The sequence below is a fragment of the Juglans regia genome, chromosome 7 (genome assembly GCF_001411555.2).
Source record: "Juglans regia cultivar Chandler chromosome 7, Walnut 2.0, whole genome shotgun sequence".
Taxonomy (NCBI): domain Eukaryota; kingdom Viridiplantae; phylum Streptophyta; class Magnoliopsida; order Fagales; family Juglandaceae; genus Juglans; species Juglans regia.
In genome coordinates, this window is record NC_049907.1 from 14,444,107 (window position 1) to 14,468,473 (window position 24,367).

Below are 24,367 nucleotides of genomic sequence, written 5' to 3' on the forward strand. Positions count from 1 at the left end.
TCGATCTCGAATTCAGAACAGTGATCCTCGAGGAGAACCTGTGCATCAAATCAAAGGAGTTCAACCAAAGAAAGAGGCAACTTCAGTCTTCAAATTAGAGTTGAGCTAAGAGACTGATGTACAGTAATGCACTGAGGCTGATTCAGACGAATACACCTTTGCAGTGGAACACGCCAGCAACTAGTACCGCATGCCAGAACTGTGGCAAACTTCATTTTGGAAAATGTTTGCTTGGAACCAATGCTTGTTTCAAGTGTGGGAAGGTGGGTCATATGACTCAAAAATTCAATTCCCATTAAATTTATCTTAAGGGAAAACTTTTGTATCTCAATATAGACATGGATCTCATTTTGAAGATCATTGTTCCCACGATGCTAAATATGGATTATCCTTGAGAAAATTACCCAATAGGATCTTCTCCTTGAATACCTCAAAATAACTTTCATGTCACACTTGAGTTGACTTGGTTGCAGGATTGCAAGATCAATGGAGCTCTTGCATGGATATTGCACGATTTTCATTGGGACAATTCTTTGTTAGACTTTTAGTATCTTTTAATACCATAATATTTTCAGCAGGTAATCAATTGAAATATGTACAATTATACATAAAGTCAAGACGTTTCTGAAGTAGTTCAAGGGGACAAGGGGCTACATTGTGCCAAAGGAAACATTAATCAGTAAAAACTCTTGCTTGTTCAGTGTACGTCTAACCTCGTATATATCATCCTCATCCTCTACTAGATTTCTACATAGACAGACAAATAACCATTTTTGTAGACAACATGAATTCAACAAAAACAGAGACAGACAACAGCTAATGAAGATAAGAGCTACAAGATATACAAGATTATCCTCCTAAACACCTATTATACCCTTTAAATTAGAGCTGCAGCACTAGTTCCACAAGAAAAAGCTCTCCATCAAACGTCAGCCCAGATGATCCAACAGGCCGAAGTAAGCCATCAATCATTCCACCAAACACATACAAATAACGCCCAGAAGGATCTGCACAAGCACGATGAAATGATCTACAGTTGGGTTTATAACCAATTGCCCGAAACCTTTTCCACATTTTTGCCAATAAACCCCTAGAGTTTAGTGTGGTTGGCTGCACATTAATGGATGGGATTGCACTAATATCTAACACCCAGAAGTCATCTTTTCTGTGTCTGTATGAATCTTCACCTCCATATATTAGCAATCGGCCTCCCAAAATCGGTGTAGCTGAGTGACCAACTCGTGGGAGGGAAACTCCTTCAGGTATATTTGGCAATTCGTATGGTATCTGTACCCATTTCAGACAACTCTCAGGCATATCCAAGATCCAAACATCATTCAGCACCTCATAGCCCAATCCTCTTCCTCCAAATAAAACTATCCTGGTTCCCCCAATGCAGGTCAATGTGTGTCCTGAACGAGCTGGAGGTGACGGATAAGTCAAAATCTCACGCCATACTCCATAGCAAAGATTTTCTGATAGTTCTAGAACCCATGTGTCGCCCAATCTGAGTCCATTCAATCCTATTCCTCCATGGATAAGCATCAACCTATCATCAATGGAACATGCAGCATGGGCGCCACGAGGAGCTGGTGCAACAGACTGAACATCTAGCGGCCTCCATGATAATGTAATATCCAAGGTCTCTTGGCATGTAACTTGTCCAACCCATATATCATTTTGACGGTCCCCATGGTCATTAATTCCTCCGAACAGAACCAGACAATCACCCATTACAACGCAAGTATGCCCAAATCTACCACTTGGAATGCCTGAATTAACCTTCTGCCATTGTAGCATCTTCTGAAAATCTTTACCAATATAGGACACCCATGTGTCATCAAGATGTCTTCCTAGAAGAAACATAAGTAAATATAAGAGGAAAAAAAAAAATGACATATTGCATCTAAAAAATATCAAGAGGCTATATAGTTCGGTCAGTCATTGAAGTTCTGCTGTATAATAATTGGGATTTGACGTAAGATAATCACAGACATCTACTCTAATACTCATCATTTTCTTGCCGGGACAAGAATATATATGAAATAAAACAGGGAAAAAATTATATCAATTCCATATTGAAGACTTTAGCTTGACAAAGAGAATTCCGCATGAAGATGACTAATTTAACAGAAAAATAAAAAAATAAAATGACAGAAGCCAACAATGCAGTTACTATGACCTTCAATTTCATTGCCGTTCACTACTTTTGACAGATGGAGATCAAAATAGAGAGGCTCATTTGGATAATTACAGCATTTAAATCACGAGCAAAAGGTTTTGAATAGAACCTGAAAATATATGCCAAAAATAACACAAATACAACTAATCGATTTGTACTGACCCTGTGGTTTGTTTATAGGTATGCACTCACCCTATGCTTTTATCATGGTTAAACAGTAAAGGTTATGGTAAAAGTAAAGTGCAGCTCCTTCCGTTGGCCTAAAAGACATAAGTTTCTTTAGATATGGCTATTCCACTGGCCGAACTACAAAAGTAAAGGAGCAAATCTTCCAGCATCTGATAGCCTGACATGCAGTTCCTTATATTTGTCAGGACTCAGGACACAGGTTAAACAATGATAACATAGACATCTTACACAGTGACAATTTCTTAGAGTGATGAATTTTGATAAAGCAATTACAGAAATCAGATAAACCCTCTACTTATGAAGAAGTAATTTCATACACCAGAAGACCTGAAATATAATATGTTAACAAAAAATGGTTGAATGTGAGTGGGGGTGGGGGCTTGGGGGGGTTGGGGGAGGGGAGGAAGGATGTGGAGGCATGGGAACCATACGTGAGGTGATGAACTTTTGGGCTTGAATGTTTTTCGGCCTCAGCTGGCTCAATTCATGCTTTCTCATTACAGGTACTAGAGTGATGGGGAAGAGAGAAGGTGCAAGTAGATCAATATAATTTTTCGCTTATAAAACTCATGCGTTATCAATAGGTCAACCCTCAACTATTTCTTATGTCTTCAACCTGTGTAGAGATGACTTTTAAGGAGAGTTAATTCACCTCATGTAAATTAGAATTATTAAAACAAACCTATAAACAAATTCTTTATGAGAGCATATGAACAATAATAGATTTGTAATGGAGTAAGCTTGTGTTCAAGAATTATTTCTCAATTTTTAAGTGACATGCCCAAAAAGATCAACATAGAACATCATGTTGATGTTAGGCAATTGGGTGAATGCATTGCCAAGAAAGAGAAGCTATTTGGTTTTACTATTCCATTCAGAAAAGGAAAAAAGAACTCGGGGAAGAATACACTATTTTTTTTCAAAAAATAAAGCCTAGACAATTTTATTAATACGAATGAAATAGGTAATACCCATGTACACATTAAGTATACAAAAAATAACACCTATATACATTCCAAGAAGAAGAAAATGACAACAGAAAATCATGAGCAAAAGCTCCATTAATCACTAAAGCAGAAAACCAAAGCAATAAAGAGTGCACAAAAAAGTTCCAAAGTTTCTCCAAAGAACGCTCCTTATCATTGAAACATCGTTCATTCCTTTCCATCCAAATACACCACATAATACACAAATGAACCATCTTCCAAACCGCATCCAATTGAGAGCAACCATGAAGCCCGTTCCAATACACAAGAAGATCGACCACTCTCAAAAGGCATCACTCAAGCCAAACCGGTTCTACAAAAAATTCCACCCCACAATGCCCTTACCAGCTCACAATGCAAAAGTAAACGATCCACAGATTCTTCATGCTTCTTACACATGAAACACCGATCAATAACAATAAGACCACGCTTCCTCAAATTGTCCATAACAATAAGAGAGGCGGTCCATATGAAAAAAACAAATTTGGAAGGCACGTGAGATCTCCAAATACACTTCCAAGGAAAATGAGGACTATTCTGAAATGTCAACAGCTTCTAATACGATTGAACTGTAAACTTTTTACTCCCCTTGGACTTCCACAACCTTTTATCCCCATCATTACCACCAAGCCTCAAAAGAGTATAAAAAACTGAAAAAATCTGAAACTTCATCAATTTCCTAGTCCTAAACAGCTCTAGTAAAACAAAGATTCCACCGAAAAAAGCCATTAGAACGAACTAGCAGATCAAATATAAATGCATACCGATTAGAAACCAGCAAACACCCTTTTGAGGGCTCAATCACCGCACCAAATATCAAACCAAAAGTGGATCCTAGATCCCTCTCCAACAGCATAACTAATGTGGCTAACAAAACTCTCCCAATCTTTTCTAATGAACTTCCAAAGACCCACACCATATGCCCCCCCTACCTCATTAGAACCCCCCCCCCCCCCCCAAAAAAAAAAAAAAAAAAATCCTTATTTAAGATTAATAATCTCCTTCCAAAGCGAGTCCCCTTCCGATTGATATCTCCATAATCATATCCCCAACAAAAGCTTCTTCTATTTTTTTTTTTTTTTTTTATAAGTACCCAACAAAAGCTTTATTAACAATCATCAAATTACAAACCCCCAAACCTCCATTCGAAATAGGAGAACAAACTTTATTCCAACTAACCAGATGGAATTTAGTTTCCTCTCCCATTCAACCCCATAAGAAAGCAAGAAATAAATTCTCAATCCAGTTGGCCACCCCTGAGGCAATGAAAATAAAGATAGAAAGTAAGTGGGAAGAATGGAAAGGGTACTCTAGAGTAAAGTAATTCTGCCAACTTTAGATAAATACAACCGCTTCCAACCAGCCAACATTTTCTTAATTTTCTCAACAACCCCATTCCAAATAGCATTAGCCTTAAAAGGCACCCTCCAACGGAAGGCCTAAATATTTCATAGATAAAGAATCAACTTTACAACCCAAAAAACTAGCCAAACTATTAATGTTGCACGCCACCCCCACCAGAACCATCTTAGACTTTCCAAGATTCAACTCAAGCCCCGAGACTGCTTCAAAACATAATAACACTGTTCTTAAGGCTTGAATTTGGCCACGATCCGTATCGCCGAAAATAAGTGTCATTTGCAAAAAAAAGATGAGAAAGATTGATAGACCCATTACTAGCATTACCTACTGAAAAGCCTAAAAGAACATCCCTCCAACACCTCCATGATAATGAAAAAAAGGAAAGGGGACAAGGGGTCCCCAAGTCTCAAACCACGAGAGCTATGGAAAAAACCAGCAGGGTTAATGTTAACCAACACCAAAAACTGGGCAGTAGAGACACAATGCCTAATTCATGAACGCCACCTCTCCCCAAAACCACCTCTCCCAAGCATGTAGAAAAGGAAATCTCAATTCACATGATCATACGCTTTTTCCATATCAAGCTTACAAAGAAGGCCATGAATACCCTCCCTCATTTGACTATCTAAAAATTCATTAGCAACAAACACAAAATCAAGGATTTGCCTCCCTCAAACAAAGGCATTTTGGGGCTTAGAGATAATTTGCTCCAAATCCATACTCATGATTAGCAAGTACCTTCGAAATTATCTTGTAAACAGGACTCACAAAACTAATAGGACGAAAATTCTTTAACTCTGAAGCCCCAAGTTTCTTAGGAATGAGAGCAATGAAAGTAGCATTGAGTGATTTTTCAAACTTTTTAAAAGAAAAGAACTCATGAAAAACCAGCATCACATCATCTTTAACAACACCCAACAAACTTGGAAAAAAGCCATTAAAAATCCATCATGACCAAGAGCTTTATCTTTAACCATCCCGCTAACCACCTAAAAAATCTCATATTCATCAAAAGGCATTTCCAACCAACTCGCACTATGAGGATCAAGAAAGTCAAAAGCCAAACCATCAAGATTAGGCCTCCAAGTAGCAGATTCGGTGAGAGGACCTTCATAATAATGCACAATATGATCCTGAATCTATGTTGGAGAAGAAATCACACAATTATCGGAATGAAGCATCTCAATAGCATTGCTACGTTGATGTGAGTTGGTCATTCTATGAAAAACTTTAGTGCATTTATCTTTCAACCAAAGAGCCCTTGGTTTTTGCTGCCAAGAAATCTTCTCTATCAACAACACCCTCTTAAGATCAACCACCACTGATTTTTTCCTCAACAAACCATCCTCAGAAGGAACCCCATTCTCCTCCCCAACCTCCAAGTCATGCAACTGCATAAGGGAATTTTCCTGGCTGTCAAGATTCCCAAAAACTTCTGCATTCCACTTCTTTAAATTGAACTTCAAGGCTTTGAGCTTACCAGCAAGAATAAAATTGGGAGTACCCGTGAATTGATAAGAAGACCACCAGCTCCTAACCTTATCAACAAAGCCATCAGCTCCTAATCTCATGTTTTCAAACTTAAAATACCTCTGACCCCCACGAATACCACCACAATCCAGCAAAATAGGGAAATGATCCGAACACATGAGAGTTTCGACACAGCTCTGGGCAATGAACTTCCAAGAATGAGAAACAAGAAATCTATCTAATCTCGACCAACCCCGACAGTTGGACCAAGTGGATACACTCCCCCACAAGGTGAAGATCCAAGAGATCTAAATCAAAGATAAACTCTGAAAAATCCTTCATCGCCGAAGAAATGTTAGATTCTCCCAATCGCTCACTCAGGAACTGAGTAATGTTGAAATCCCAGCTCATGCACCACGACACATCCCAAAGATAATACAAACCCGCCAATTCCTCCCACAAAAGTCACTTTTCCCTATCTGAATTTGGACCATAATGCCCACATAGGTCCATTCTCACCCATCCTCAACATTTTTAAAAGAACAAGCTATATAAAAATTCTCAATACACTCCTCCACTGACTCCACCACTCTAGTGTTCCACATCAAAATGACACCTCCTGAAACTCCCATAGACACCAGATAAGCCCAACCCACAAAAGAACACCCCCACAAACTATGAATTATACATTTATCAATAAAGCGCAACTTCGTTTCTTGTAGACAAACAATATTAACCTTCCAACTACACAGTAAGGACTTGATAAGAACATGCTTGTTTGGGTCATTAAGCTCCCTAATATTCCAAGAAAGAATCTTCGGTTTCATAAGAAAAATGAGACCCTCGCCCTTTCAATCTGTCCCGCCCACCACTCCTCACCTTAATGTCATAATTAATGCAGCATTTTAATCTTCTTAATTACCTTTCTTTCTTAGATGCTTGTTTCAAGGCCGGGGAATGTCCAGATTTGATAGCAATTAGAAGAGCCTTGAATTGCTCTTCAAAACCATCATCAGAGATCCCAACACTGGATTGAATGTCCTCAACTTGTTTTAGAACCCAATCTGAAATAGTGCTTGACGAGGAAGTGTACATAAAGGGATCAGATCAACCTCATTCCCTTCATAACAGTCCCCATTGCACAAGACCATTAGTAAATTCTAGGCATCCAAAACCCCCCTAGAAGGACAGCCTGTTGCAACATTTAGTATTTAACAACTCCTGTAAGAAAGCCCCCTTGTCCATCCCCCATTGCTGAAGGACTTCAACAAGAAATGCATACTCTTAACATATGGAATCGGAGGCAATAACAAGTTAGCTTCCTTCCCAACCACCGCCATCCATAAATCATTCCGTAGCAAAAACTCCCCTCCTTTGCTTTCCAGGGACAATTCCGGCTCCAACATGTCATTGGAGAGGTAGCTAGATGCCAGCGATGAAGTCTGTGCTGGCCAAGACGATGACGCAGCAACGATTGGTGCTGCAGTGGAGGATGAAGGGACCAAAATGCCCAAGATAGACCCAGTACATGTCTTAACCCTCTGGGATGCCCCCAACCTCGGCTTGGGATGGAACATAGACTTTGAGCATCGGGACATGCAACACAAAGTTACATACTCCTGTTCATAACAGTTAATATGCAATGGATCCTAATATGTAACTAGCGATATGCAATAATTGCAGTGGAAATAAGGGTTATAAAAATAATTGATGCCAGAATGAACTAAACGTGGGAGATAGAATCTCCATAAAACAGAATCTCCATATTCAAACTAACTCTCGCATTTGCTCTATAGAGCCATTGCTACGAAAGTTCAAATTAAGTCTAGCCTCTTTTCCAGATCAGGCTCTTCCTCAACCATCTGAAGCCAGCAGTTAATCTTGCTCGTCGTATGCTGGGCCTGACACAAGTTCTACCATTTCAGGAGGAATGGTAGTGGGTCCACAAGAGTGAGATTTACTCGAAATCTCAGTAAGTTAAAGAACCAACTTGAACAAAGATAAGATATGCATAACAAATGATAAATATGAGATGCATGCTATGCAGAAAAATCCGTATTTATCTCCCATCCAAGTTCCTCAACATTTTTAAGAAAAACTTTAATGCACATTCTTTTTCAGAGAATATTTTTCACTTCCTTATTTCAAAAACATGACATTTTGAAAGAGAACATTTCATACTTCATCATTTCGAAAACATAACATCTTTTCTTATCCTTAACATCATTAACATAACGTATGTTAGCAACACGGTTATCCATATGTTAGACCCAGTACATGTCTTAACCCTCTGGGATGCCCCCAACCTCGGCTTGGGATGGAACATAGACTTTGAGCATTGGGACATGCAACACAAAGTTACATACTCCTGTTCATAACAGTTAATATGCAATGCATCCTAATATGTAACTAGCGATATGCAATAATCGCAGTGGAAATAAGGGTTATAAAAATAATTGATGCCAGGATGAACTAAACGTGGGAGATAGAATCTCCATAAAACAGAATCTCCATATTCAAACTAACTCTCGCATTTGCTCTATAGAGCCATTGCTACGAAAGTTCAAATTAAGTCTAGCCTCTTTTCCAGATCAGGCTCTTCCTCAACCATCTGAAGCCAGCAGTTAATCTTGCTCGTCGTATGCTGGGCCTGACACAAGTTCTACCATTTCAGGAGGAATGGTAGTGGGTCCACAAGAGTGAGATTTACTCGAAATCTCAGTAAGTTAAAGAACCAACTTGAACAAAGATAAGATATGCATAACAAATGATAAATATGAGATGCATGCTATGCAGAAAAATCCGTATTTGTCTCCCATCCAAGTTCCTCAACATTTTTAAGAAAAACTTTAATGCACATTCTTTTTCAGAGAATATTTTTCACTTCCTCATTTCAAAAACATGACATTTTGAAAGAGAACATTTCATACTTCATCATTTCGAAAACATAACATCTTTTCTTATCCTTAACATCATTAACATAACGTATGTTAGCAACACGGTTATCCATATGCACCGTGGCCTGCCGGTGATCGTAGCACAACTCATTTTGACACTACAAAACATCATTCTAAATGTATTGGTATCATAGCATTTCATCATAACATATCATCATCATAACATTTCATCATAACGTACGCACCCACTAGCATTAGGTGCCATATGCGACTTCACTCATGCATTCTTTAAAAAGAATCCATTCGAAACCCATTGACGGTTCTTTGTCAACCCAGGGGTTACCACTCCATTTTTACTCACTCCAGAGTGGACATAGGAGTTCCACTAGGATAATTCCTCATCCTAGCCTTTGGGGTCGTGACAAAATTTATTTTCATGCAATGCTTGAAAAATATATTTCATAACATGTGCATATGTAGCAAGCTTTCATGTGAAAATGAAATTTATATGCAATATGCTAAAAATGGTGCAATTTCACATGTCATGTAAACAAGTAATCAAATACTCAATGTATCATATAACATTTCATGCTAAAATAACATTTATAATATGAATGTGGCGTTTATACAAGAATTATATATAAATTATCTAAGAGTAATTTAGAGGCTAACTTACAAACTTTCTGGGAGCTGAGAAAATTGGTGCTGCTGTAATAAGAGTTAGTCTAAGTTAGGAATTGCATAACTTAAGGAAGATATTCATAATCAAAAGGTTCAATCCATATTTAAGAAACTGCCCCTACAATTTTCCCAAAAATGCCACTAAGGCCCTAAACTTTCACTATTTGCAATTTAGCCCCAAAATTCACCAAATTTCACAGACTTCATATTTTCTATGTTCTACATATATGAACTTAGAAATTCAAAAATCATACAACTACTATGTAAAAACCATCCAACTCATGGCATTCAACTTGGTGACCATTTTGTGATTTCAAACCTATAGCTTCTATGCATGCATGTGTGATCAATTTCCATCAAATATAATCCATAAATCTGACTTTTAAATATTTTTATAACTTAGAAAAATTCCACGTGTTCATCCCAACACTTAGGCATTGAATAACACCAAATCATCCAAAAACCTCAAATCGTGTGTATGCATGATGTTTCTGGCTTCTCTTTGTCAATGTAAGTTTTAAAGCCTAAAGAAATCATGCATTTCAATGCCTAACATGATGATAATTGGTTCCTAAAGGTTCATAAGGCCATCCTTGATAAATAGGACATGATATGCCAAGATCATTCTCATAAAAGTACAAACCGAATGCTTTAGATGATCAACACAAGATATGAATTTATAAACCTATCATGACATGCTATTTTCCTCAAATTAAACCCTTAAATAAATCTCCCAAGACATTAGTAAAACATATAAGATCATATCAAGACATGTCATGGCTAAAATTTCATCCCAAAACAATTTATTCAATCAAAACTCCAAATCTGAACCGATATACAACACCTTGAGTAAAACCTTTTATAAATCAATCAAATCCTCATTCTCATACCATAAATCAAAGCCTAACATGTTAATCTAACACCCAACAAGAGATAAGGCAAGATTACTTACCAAAAGTCGTGGCCCTTGAGCTCTCAAAACTCAACTCACTCCAAGAACCTCAGTCAAGCTACTTGGTTTCTCACCTTTCTCACACTAAGAGTGTATAGCTCTCAAGAACACCAAGAGAATGCTTGAGGGAGTTGTGTGAGGAAGTGAGGAGTGAAGGGGGGTATTTATAGGACTCAATGGAGGGTGAGAGGCAAGGAGGGGCATTGGTATTGGTTGAAGGGAACTGTTGTGAGTGGTGGAGGTGGGAGGTGGAGTGTTGAGTGCATTTTTCAGATTTGTCATGGCTTGGTCAGCTGAATAGTGACCTAAATCTTCATGATTAAACCTTGGAAAGGAGGTAGAAGAAGGCCATAGGTGCAGTGGGCTGCATTGTGCAGAAAATAAAACAAAAAAAATCAAAAGAGAAATACACAATGGAGGCCAACGGTTTGGGTTCCAAGTTTTGTCCAGATTTTGATCACCTTTTGTCCTATCTCCTTGGTCTGAATTGTGGGAATTATGACCATCATTTGAAGGCTTTACAGGTGAGGAAGAGAGGCATGAGTGGATGCCAAGTGATCATGCTTGGGCAGAAAAAGAAAGGGACGAAATGGGTGATGGTTCAGCCAAGTGGTTTCAAGTGTGCCTCTCTTTGTTCCAATTGGTTGGGCTGCCTTGGGGAGGTAATTTTTCAAGCAAGCAGTTGATTGCTTTGAAGCACTTCCAAGAGACAAAAAGACAAGGGTGGTGGTGTGGGGAAGTGAGGTAAATAGGTGCAGAAATTCTTTGAAGAAGCAAGGTGCATCAGGTTTGAAATCAACTACACTTCCTAGGGAAGTAGTTGGGTTTTTGGCTTTTGTTTCTTGGAACTATTTCGCCCCTTGCTAGGTCTGATTCTAGGATGACATTATGAGGATCTAAGGGTTAGAAATCCTCTTGAAAATTGGTTGAAGGGGCGTGGGTTTGGGGCTGGTTTGTTGAAGGGTCACTTGGTTTGCTTCAAGTGAGCCGATTGGGGGTTTGGATGGCATTGACATGCCTTTGGTTCCAATTGACATGGGTAGAGTTAAGCCTAACCTTCTAGGGTTGTCTAAGAGTGATGCAAAACAATTATAAAATCCAAAAATTTCAGATCATACTTATGAAGAAAACTACGCAAAAATCATGATGCTTAGATTACTATTCATGTGTGAGATTATTAGTACTTCTTAACTCAAGTTAGAAGCTTAACCATGGTTGGGAGGAAACCCTAGGGGCGTGTGGTTCATCGTGGCTTTAAGGGAAACCAATGGTATGGTGTATGTGGGTCTCATTTGGAAGAATGAAATAAAAGACAAGGATTTGGGCTTCATGGATTGGCTTTGGTTGGGCCATTTGTGCAAGCCTTGGGTGTGGGCTTTGGAGTGGGCTATTTTATGGACCTTATGTCCAGATTTATAGGGCCTACCTTTGGCCTCAAAGGCCCACTAGGTTGGGTCCTAATCTTAGGTCTTGCTTAGATTGGACCAAAGGCCTTCACTCTTTACCAAGTTAGGCCCAATAGCCTTATGTCCATTACATTGGGCAAAATGCCTTGTGTCCTTTATGAAAGCCCTAGAGTTTTATATCTCCCAAGTTGGGCCCAAGGCTTTTAATGTCTATCCTTAGCCCATCCCATCTTAGTAAACTAGGGCCCTTACTAGACCACTCTTGGGCTTCTCTGAATCCATCCAATATTTAACCCATTTGCCTAGCCCATCAATATGCCATGTGTCATTCTTCTATTGGCCTCTTGGCATTTATCCTTAAAATTAATAAAGCGCTAAAAATTCTCCAAAATAATATTACTAAACCAATCAAGCTCCAAAATTTCCTTTTCCTCAATATCAATATTGCACTAGAATCTTCTCATAATTCTACTAAATCCAAAGTATACGGCCCTTTTTGCCAACTCAAGTATCCAAATATGTTCTTATTCTCGAATAGCCCAACTCCTAATTAACTAGGATTAAGGCTATTAAGGTCAAGGCTTAAGGAGCTTTTTAGGTGGGCTGTTACACCCTCCAACAAGTTGTGGGCTTTTAACCAAGCCCAGTCCGTTTTCCTTCTTTTTGCCCTTCATTACTTTGTCCAACTTTGAGCCCAAAAAGCTATCCAGCCCATCAACAACAGCAGCCTTCTGCTTACCAAATATGCTAGCCTCTAAATCCGCACAGCCCATAGACGAGCCTAGGCCCAATTCCACCCAACGTAACATGGATTCAACCTTCTCCTTCATGTCCAATAAAACACCCTGCATGGCCAACAACGAAAACCCTTCCATATCCCCTGTCAAGCCTCCCTTGGAAAACCAACCGCCATCCTTGGGGATATGAAATGATTGCAAATCCGGCTGCACCACCTCCCCACCGGCCACCCCAAAAGCATCCTGTTGACCCTTCGAGCTACCATGAGCCACACCAAATTTGGAGGCGAATTCTTCAAGACCTCCACAAAAGACCCATTTATTCCCAAAACAACATGGCCAAGAGGAAAAGCCCTCTGAGATGCTTTGTTCTTCACACGTGAAACAGAGGAAAGGGTAACAACCTCTCTAAGCATTGCTGCAAACTGCCTCCAACCCTCACCCTTCAATCCTTCCGGAGTAACGATGAAACCACGCCTTACCTCTTCCCCGTATACACAGACAACCAGCCATACTTGTTATGGCATAGCTAGGCCAACAAAACCTGATTCCCATTTGTTCGAGTCTTGTAAAACTCCGAAGAGCCAGCTGGCGCACCGCAAGCACCCACTACAGTGGCCAACCAGTCCACAGCAGAGACATCTACAGTGATGAACTTGGTGACCTTGCGACTTCTCTCTGTAATCTGCCACCACTGATCATTCTCACGTTGAAAAATAAAAAATCATAGAGTCGATTAGTAGTTTCCGACTCGAACCCATCATGAAAAAAAAAACAAGAACCAAAATATAGGTGGAAGAAGATTATGCTGGTCTCTGCTTCATTCTAACAAATTAAGCAAAGGCAAACAATGCCTTCAATAGTCCAGCAAATAAGTATGAAAACCAAAAAGAAAAGCCTAAGCCATATTTACATTTTTCTTGTGTCAGGCATTATTTGTGCAGTAGCTCAATGATCACAATATATTAGGTACCATAGTCCATAAAACATTACAGATGAGGAGGGTCTCTCTCTCACCGGGGATGGAGTTCTCTACTAGGTCAGAATGAACATGATGCTTATATATCTAAGTAGCTACTTCTGTATCTGCTGGCAATCCAATACATCCAGGTAAGAAAAAATTACAATGAGGTGTATTGTTAGTTTAGTTAAGACATAGTGATGACAGATGAATGGGATATGTGACAGGCTAGGTTTAGTTAGAAACAGAGAAAATAAGAACATCTAGAAGCAGGGTAAAGCCAAAGTTTGGCTGCCAAAGCACAAGATGGGTCATAGACTAGCAGAGCACACCAAACCTACAGAACCCAAGTAAGAAACACCAAGCTAGTGCTTTCGGATATTCTTATGTTGCTTTTATCACAAATTAAGATGACTACCCTTTCCATCTTAGGAATTAGTCAATGGAAACTCAGCTATTTCTAGTAACCCAAACATACGAAATTCCTTTCTTCTTCACCACTCTCTTCCTTCTACCTCATGAATACCTAAATATTTTGTGGTGTATGATGGTATTAGTTTTTGTTTTTTTTTTTCAATTGTGAAAGCCAATATAGCAACACATTAAACCATTCTATGAGGATGAAATAGGTACCGATGACATGATAGAGTTAATGGAACAACCCAAGGAAAGCTGAAGCAACATCTGGGCTTATAATTTAAAAGAAATAGCAAAGGTTACAGCTGGATCTTTTTATAATCATTATAAAGCCCAATTCCACCTAGTAAGGAACTGATGTGGAACTTGACACTCAATGCATCTTTATAACACTCGCTCACCTCTACCATACTTCTCACACTCAATGCGAGACTATTGGGTAGTTACAATTAACCTAACTCAACAGTGACAAGGTAAACATCAGCAACTAACATTTACACGATTTCAAGATCTTAACAAAAGATGGAGCACATGATAATCTGGAGCACATTATCTTTATTAAAATAAGGATGCCTCTATGGATTCAAAATAAACGGAATGAATTTTAACCAAAAAATCATCATAATATCTGCATATCCACAATGGCGAGTGAAATGTCCCCAGGTTCTAGTGGCATGATGGCAATTAAAAGAGTTGAAGTGTTTAAGATTGTTGTAGGCTTGCCAAAGTAATATAATCAAAATCATGGAAACCACAAGCCCGGGCATGCACGGGCAGGACAAATAGTTTCCAGAATTCTTCAGAATAAAATGTATTTTACCGTATATAGATGCGTAAAATGAAAGGCACATAGAAAATTCATCTTCATCATTTGAAACAACTCTAACGCCTCACTATTCCCATAATTAACCCTAAAAATTAGATAGTCACATAAAACAAACATGCCTGAGATAACTACATTCCCTAATCTAAACTCATCATGATTGTCTTGTTATGGTGAATCATGAATAAGCTAAATCTTTGCTCCTTGGCAGAGCAGAGCTTATATTTACCACAGGCATTAGGCCCATTCATATTACAATTCAGCATTTCTCAATAATTATTTTCATTGAATTCTTATCGACATTGTTTCACATTTGTAAACAAATGGTGGAAACTTAAGAGGAAAAAGAAGGTGGTCTTTTGTTTTTTTAACACCCGAAGTTGCATCGCTTGAGGAGAATAGCATTATCCTATTGTTGTAATTAGAAGCAGAGCTTGCAGTTTAACCAGCTAGTACTAGTTCAAAATGTATAAGATATAAGTAATGCTAGATATAGTCCCAGGGTGTGCAAGCCCTATGTACTCATTTTGAAAAAAAGTGAGGTCCACCGTTCAAAAATTATATCATGTGGCCCTAATTTACCCATTTTTTTCGAAAGGAGTGCCTAAGGCTTGCATACTCTAGGATTGCAAATATCATTTCTCATAAAATATATGAGTGAATGATCCCATTCCACCATATGTAATAGTTTTTACAGCAAAGCGAGTAGATGCGACTTTTTAATTTTTTCCCTCAGCCAAATAAGGTTTCACGGTAAGATTAATATCCTTCAGAAGGTCAAAGCTAAGGTGATAATTGTACTAACAAAATGGGGACACACTATGGAAGGCACCATAATACATAAGAGAATCTTGAGAATGGACAAAGCCAGCAAGAAGCAAGACCATCAAGATAATTTATATTATAGAGTAAATGCAAAGATCCTGATTCCAAAAGAAGCAAAATGATCGGTACCAACCTAGCAATTTAATGCAAAAGCCTGTGATGCTACAATTTACTGGAGAAGAGGGGTGGACCTAATCATCATTTTTATACAAAGGGTGCAAAGACTATTCCTGCTGGTAGATATTCTTATCATCTGTACAAGAGGACGGCAACACACTTTGACAAAACCAAAGAAAAAAATAGTAATAATATAAACAACAACAACAACAACAACAAGATAAATACAATCAGAAGTCCAAAGCAATGGCTCTCATAATGTTCTTCTTTCAATAAGTAACCACCCTACTGCCGCTTTCATTAAGTGCAATGTTTCTTGTTGAAACTTAGGCAAGACAATTGTTGAAAATAAGGGACTGAATTCGGTCATCAATGAAATTTCAATGTGCAAACCGGAAGAACATATCATCAATCCTTTATTCGTTTCTTCTCCTTTTTCTTTTCTTATGGGACAACGCTTCAAAGCTAGGCAAGGAAATACTAAGGCATCATAGTGATCCCTTTACATTACTCATGCAATTTGGGAACTCATCCCTAAATAACCCTAAAACAGAATAGGGGAAAATGTTGTAAAAAGGGTTTTCCTCAAGAAAGGAAATGAATCTGAACAGCTCCACAGAAGGTTTTGTGATTTTTTTTTATAATGAGCAAGTGATTATATCTTTGACAAATTTTGGAAATGAAGCTCTGCACATTCTCCATATCTGGATCAATGTTTGGCTTCAATGTGACAAGCATTCAAATTGGTGCAAGATTTCGTTGTTTATTGGTTGCTTTTTGATCTCCTCGAAAAAGATAGTACCCAGTATAGTTATTCCCAACAAGTTCAACAAGATATTAAAAAATTAACAACCCCCCCAGCTAAAATAATCGAACCATTGCCTTCTAAATTTGGCTTTAATCTTTTTCTTGGTGGTCTTTGCTGGAGCTGCTACTGGGTACCCATTGATAGATGCCAATCAACAGAAGGGTAGTCTCTTTCTTCATGGGCTTTTATAGGCTTGTAAAACCAAAATAGTCTTTAAAAAAAAAACAATATAGTCTGACTTGTATATGACATAAACAAGAAAGCGGTGAGTTTATCCTCATAATTCGAATATAGAGTTTCTAGTCCTGATTTCAATCCTCCCATCAAATTAGTGGAAGATTCATTAAACAGATTACTCTGCCATAATATGATGTGCTTCCATTATGAAGTAGTTTTGTTGGTTAGTTAATTGGTCACATTTTCTTGATGAAATAAGTTGGATTGGTATTAATATGTAAATTCTCTGACTGTGCCTCGTAAAAAGAACTAGCAGGTTGATGGATCATTATAGTGATTACATAACAAATAAATATATAAAATAACGTAGGAGACACATCTATATTCTCATGAGAATCAATAGACTTAGCACTTTCTAACTTTCAATTTGCCTCTAACCATCAAATGATTTGAGAATTTATTTTCTAAATAAATAATTGTCTTGAAAATAGCCCCCCCTCCCCCACCCCCAACAACCACCACCCGTAGAAAACAATATTGATGCCTTTCCTCTTTTTTATTTTGTATCTCATGAAATCACTATTATCAATGTTGTCGCGTTATATTTAAAGCAACATGAACAGAAATTTTAAACACGGAAACCATAGTGAATTCGTCAACGAAAACTTATTTTAAAGATATTTAGAAGCACATGTGAAATAATCATTAGAAGAAGTGCTATTAAGACTAGAGATGGGATATCATCAAAGACACTGACCTCCTTCACAGCCGCCACCAAACAAGACCAGACAGTCGGACACAAAGTTGAGGGAGTGCGATGCTCTGGGGCGTGGGAGCACTAATTCACCAACCGTATAAGTTAGATTAATGCACGAAACAGACTCAAGACGAGAGACTTGCTTGTACAGCCTCATCCATGGTAGCTGCTGAGAATGGAGATTGGAAGACTTGAGAGCATCAACAGACTTGGGGCCCCAGTCCCTCCGGCATATGGATTCCCAAAGAGAGTCCGAGAATACAAGAGCCCTGAATCTCTTGCATGCCATGGCAAATGAAAGAATCGAATCAATAGGAAGGAGCAACAGAATTGCGATGAGGTGGTCCTGGGCTATGTTGGTTATTGGGGATCCATTGCTGTTGTTGTTTCCAGCTCCGCCGCCGCCGCCAGCGTTACTGGTTCCTGCCATGGAATAACCTGCGTTCATTCTTTAGTGTGTCGGGGATATATGGCTCTGGTTCTTGGGGTAACTGAGCTTATATCATTTGACGTTATAGAAAAGGGTAAATTGGTGTTGCTTTGGATTGATTGTTGGTTCAAGAAAACAGTAAATTCTCGTCCGGGAAAGAGACCGGCAGGAGTGCCCATTTCTTTTGTCTTTTGCATGAAATCATTATGACTTTTCATGGCTCTGGTTGTCATGTACCGTTGCTTGTCTTGTCTTTCTTGTTAACTTTCAATTTCATGGGCCATTGCTCTAGAAAAATGTTTCATGCCTGCAGGGCTGTAAAATTAACGATGCTTGAATTTAACTCCATTAAATTTAAAATCGACTTGAGTAGAATATTAAATCTATCATTCATAAATATAGAATTAGACTTAATTATCAAACTATACAAATTTATATAAAATTCAACCGGCTCGAATAATATCCGTAAATAAATTCGTATGAAACTCGACTTGACTGATGTGTATATATATATATATATATATATATATATATATATATAAAATAGCCAAAAGTTATATATGTATTCTTAGTTATGTATATAGAATTAGAAAAAAGCTAAACGCAACCGGCTCATACAACCGGTGGGTAAACGCCAACTCATCTTAATGAAACGGTGTGTTTCATTTATGAGAAACTGGAACCAAACGAAGCAAATGAGAGAGGTGGGACTTAGAGTTTGTCAAAACTCACCGTTTTGATTGAAACGAATTCGATCCTTCTCCCTTCTCCCTAACCCTAATACCATCGACATCCCTCCCTTCCTGAAACCAGCGATGGAGACCATCACGAAACGGAAGGAAGCACACACACGAAGGGGACAAAAGAGATTTCAATTTTCGCAACTGGTAATGCCCATCGACATCCCTCCCTTACTAATTGCTTCTCTGTTAATGCCCATCTCCCTAATCTCTGTAAGTGGTAGGAACCCATCTCCCTAATCTCTATAATTATTTTCATTAATCTCTGTAAGTGGTAGGAACCCATCTCCTTAAACTTTCACGTTGTTGGTATTTTTCATTAATTTGATATTTTTAAGTCGGTATTTGCTAGGAACCCATCTCCTTTGAGATTTGCTTCTTCATATTTTCATCCTGGTATTTTCAGATTCGTGTATTTTTAGTTTTCTCAGAATGTATTTGTAGTAAACAAATCAATTTTAGAATATATTGAATTTTCGCCTAAGCTCAATTACTATATGTTAAAAGAGCACCCTGTTGAATTGTTAATTTCAGAATGCAGTAGAAGTTTGCAAAACAAGACCAATCACTATGTTATGTGGATGGAAAGTTATAGAACTATGTCTTACTCTTCTTTTCCCGTTTATCAATATCATGTTTTATTCCTTTGAATTTCATTATTGCATCAAACCTAACTATCTTACTCTTCATTCTGAAGTTAGTATCAGTTCCTTGCAAGTTAGCATTTGCAAGTAGCAAGGCCCATGCCCCCTCCCCCCAAAAAAGTTAGCATTTGCATGTAAGTTAGTATCAGTACTTGTAAGTTAGTATCAGTTCCTTTGAATTTCATCATTGCATCAAACCTAACTAGAGGTTTTGAAATGGCTCTCGTTAGTAGCAAGGCCTATGTCCCCTCCCCCCAAAAAAGTAAATAAAAAACACCAAAAGAAAATGATTAGGAATACTGCAGTCTATCTTAATTACTAATTGCTAGCTATCTAAGTTAACCACCAATTGCATGCATTAGTTATTCAAGCGATCCATACTCAATTAATTATCCTTCCTATGTATTGTATTATATTATATTATGCACCATGAAGGCCATGATTCTGATCATCATATTAATATATATATATATATATAGTTGTGGGCAATGCTTGCTTAATATATAAGCCTACACTTACGGTAGCTTTAACAATATTTTGGTCTAGCTATATGAATATTGGGTCCTGGGATCTCTAAGTTTTCGATGAGGCCAAGCATTTGCATGTAAGTTAGTATTACTTATAAGTTAGTATCAGTACTTGTTGGTCTATATATGATGTTTGTTGGCGTATACGGTGCATTTGCATGCATCGCAACTGGACCAATTAATATTGCATGAAATCATCATCACCTCCTTTCCTCTAAAAGAGACATCAATTCCATGGCAATGTAATACACAAGGTCTTTCTTCTGTGACCAAAAAAGTGACATGTATTTGGTTCTCTCTTAGTTTTCCCTATTTTTTTTAAAAAAAATAAAAGAAATAGTGGTCACTAGTGCAACATTCTAGATCAGGATAAAGCACTTTGAAATTTATATTGGACTCCTTTTTCAGCTTTCAATGCTACCACAGAAGTTTGATGTCCAACAGACTGGTGCTACAAAAGGAAAGGATAACAGTAAAAAGGAAGCTGCATTACGACCCCTGGTTCCAGCCCCTGTTTTAAACTAAAAGGAGAGGATTTACAATGAAGCAAAAGCCACCTTGTGGAAACCTGCTCCAATCTTTGACTTAAACCAGAAGGCTAGAACTTTCTGTGGAAAGGAAGCTGCTTTGCAAGGTTCTGCACCAATATTTGACATGAGCCAAAAGGAAAGGATCTACAGTGGAAAAGATGCTACCAAACGACACAGTACTCCAGTTTTTGACTTGAACCAGATTTTGGTATTGTCTAATAACCAATGTCAACTATGAGCTTTAAGTTCTTGCATTTGCTCCCTTTTTATGAGCTAATATTTTTATTGATTTTCTGTTTGCAGACAGATGAGGAATTGCTTCATAAGAGGGTGAATGAGATTGAGAAGAGAGAGATGGTGCTTTTGGACCAACAAGTTGAAATAAGGCGTTCACGCACTCTACGCCGGCTGTATTGGGCTTTTGTAGTTGTTATGTCATGTTGCTTAGTAGTATATAAGTGATTTTGGAACTCTGTATTGGGCTTTTGTAGCTGTTGTGTCATGTTCCTTTTTTTTTTTTTTGTAAATTATCAGAAACATGTACAAAAATCAATGTGACTCATGTTCCTTTTTTTTTGTAGATTATTAGGAACAAGTCCAAAATTCAATGTGACTCATTTTCCTTTTTTTTTTTGTAAATTATTAGAAACCTGTGCAAAATTCAATGTAACTCATGTTCCTTTTTTGGACCAATTATCAGGAACCTGTGCAAAAATCAATGTGACTCATGTTGAACTCTTGGAATGCCCAACATAAATTTGAAACTCTAGGAATCATGGCTGCTTAAAGCATAAAGCTATCCATTAGAATATATTGGCACCAAAAATACAAATAATTACATCAGAAAGCTATCCATCAGAATATTACATGAGGCAAACAAGCTTCTGCCTTCCACAACATGAGCAAGGTCTTTAAGCCTTTCAAGATTCAGAATATTTCCACACATTCAGAATAAGCCTTTAAGGTCTTTAAGCCAATACTACATTCAGAATATTTCCACACTAATACTACATTCAGAATATTTCTACACCAACACTACATTCAGTACATTCAACACATCCAATACACAACAAAAATGTGTTCTGTTTGCATTTCCATGAATTACATTCAATACACATTGGACTTCAGAACATTATGCAAGCATCTCATTGCGCCGGTTGTGATCCATCCAACTCAAATTGCATCTGTAGCGAATAATATTCAAATATTAATGTGAAATCTATATTACTATTGAAATATTTTAAATATTAGTGAATGTACAACCCATATTGACAATCCAAATGAGAGCTATATATTCTAGATCAGTATAACAACCCATGTTATTAAATTTCAGAAACAAACCATTGACTAGCAATCAATTATGCAACTATGCAGCCATGGGTGCAACAAAGTCCCTAAATCTATATATGAAATTCAACAACACATGAAGTATTTGATGCCTCAAATGAGAGATTGACTTGCATAACAAAATTCTAAAAGCAACCACCAACAACTTGGCAGCTCAACAAGCCTAATTGCACATATTAAATTTTTATAATTCTAAACAAAACAAGCCTAATTGCACATATTAAATTTCAAGCATGTATAGAAGTTACAACTTCTTTTTCTTTTTCCTTTTTTTTTAAAAAAGAAAAAACAACATAGCAAGACATTACATCTTCTTATTCTTTTTTTTTGAAAAAAAAATAACATAGCAAGACATTGCAGCTTCTTATTCTTTTATATGTCCAAACTAAGGTGCTATAATTTTTCTACTGCATGTCACAAGTGGGGTGGGCATTGCGAATATGGTTGAGAAGATGGAAAATCAAGAGTATATGGGTTTTGAAAATCTGTCACCAATCTTAAGATGTTGTGTTCCAATATTGTTGTTGAGTTTCTCAACAGAGCACCCAGATCCACTTTGTTTTGGATTTTACATGATCCCCCATTTTCCCATTTGGTTTCAAGCAATGATTGTACTACTATATGTTCAATTCATTATAACCATCTCTCCCGAAATTTCAGACACACCCACACATTCATACAAAGTCACAAAAACACGGATGCCAGACAACACGGATCTACCAGTTCTTCACGTTCACGGATGCTAGACAACATGGGTTTCCATTTTATTCCAAAGGAAAAGAATAAAGAAATAAATAAAACACTAGCCTCTGCTCCCAAGGAATTACTCAATACCCAGAATCAATCACAGGAAAAAAAAAAAAAAAGAAAGAGAAGTTTACACATTTTCTTGGCAACCAAACAAAGTCATCAACTGGAAAAAGAAAAGCAAAAGTTTGGGTTAAACCTTTCAACCACTACGAGACGACGACGACGCTGAGAGCTACCCAAAGATTTTCTGTAGCAGTGAAGAAACGGAGCTTGAGAGGTAAATTCAGTTTTCTATACGTGTGAAATGAAAATCATCTGTAGCAGTGATGAAACAATGCTTGAAAGCAAACGAGATTGGTTGATTCAGTGAGGAAACGGAGCTTGAGAGCAAACGAGATTGGTAGATTCAGTGAGGAAATGGAGCTTTTTTGCAAACGAGATTAGTAGATGTGTAAAATGAAAATTTGAAATCTTCCCTCCAGTTTTGTCGTCATTTTTTTTTTAATATATTGGCCCGGTTACCCAACGGTTGTAAGCTGGCGGTTGTATGTAGCACTAGTGATAGAATTATAGTGACTTATGCCTCTTTTATTTTCACAAATATTCCTCTCAACTCATATCATCTTATATGTAAAAACAAATGAGACTTATAGTTATAGTCCACTACATGTACTATAAATTTAATTTATAATAGTAATATATCATATTGATATATTTATCTTATTCTTATCAAATATTAAATTGTCATATAAAAATTTATGCTTATAGGCTATAGGCTATAGTCATAACTTATTAACTTATAAGTTATCACTTATGATTCTATCATTCTATAAAGTACTATTGAAGACTTTACAATATTGTTATTAATCTATCATCATATCATTATATCATTATTAAAGACTTATCACTTATAATTCTGGCATGATATATTCTGTAAAGTTACGTCGTGCTTATGATTCTATCATTCAATAAAGTACTATTAATAATTTATCACTAGTTATTAATTTTATTACTTTATATATGATTAACCACTAGAATCTAGCAATATTGTATTCATAAGATTATATAAAGTATAGTAATATACATATTTTGTGTTAATATCTATTATTATTAATTAATAAGCTCATACTAGTAGACTACTAGACTAGTGTCTATTGTGTAGTGAGTCTAGTGACTACTAGTAGTAGTCTAATATTAATTGTTACATAATACATATGCATTATAACTACAAGCATAAATAATATTATTATTTTATGCAAATATAAGACCATAGGGTATCAATATTTAAGTATCAATATACTCATTTTGTAGTTAATATACGGTATTAATATAATAGTATTATTATATTATACTAATTAATATAACTATAATATTATATTATGAGTACTAAATTATAATATTTGATAAAATATAATGTTAGAAAAATTTATATAATTAAATACTATAAATAAATATATATTTTTTTACAACACTACTTGCTAGTTTTATAAATTATAGTAAATAACAATCGACATGTATTATAATTTATAGAGTATAGTTTTTTTTTTTTTTTGGAAATAGAATATAGTAGTATTAGAGCATTAGCATTGGATTAGCCAAATGCCTTTTCATCTTTAAATTTAGCAAATATCATCTATATTTGCTCTCCATTG

The 24,367-nt window shown here is 37.0% G+C and overlaps 1 protein-coding gene and 1 long non-coding RNA gene across 2 annotated transcripts; one reads left to right on the forward strand and one right to left on the reverse strand.

Moving 5' to 3' along the window:
* Nucleotides 1-587: 587 nt before the first annotated feature.
* LOC108983665 (F-box/kelch-repeat protein At1g51550) lies at nt 588-18,365 on the reverse strand. Its single transcript, XM_018955377.2, has 2 exons — nt 17,748-18,365; nt 588-1,853 (listed from the first exon to the last, which is right to left on the reverse strand). Exons 1-2 carry the CDS (start codon nt 18,193-18,195, stop codon nt 883-885), a joined length of 1,419 nt encoding a protein of 472 aa, XP_018810922.1. The 5' UTR covers nt 18,196-18,365; the 3' UTR covers nt 588-882.
* Nucleotides 18,366-18,901: 536 nt separating this feature from the next.
* LOC109010679 lies at nt 18,902-21,297 on the forward strand. Its single transcript, XR_004802023.1, has 3 exons — nt 18,902-19,064; nt 20,497-20,826; nt 20,922-21,297. It is a non-coding gene; the product is annotated as an uncharacterized LOC109010679 (long non-coding RNA).
* The last annotated feature ends 3,070 nt before the right edge of the window (nt 21,298-24,367 follow it).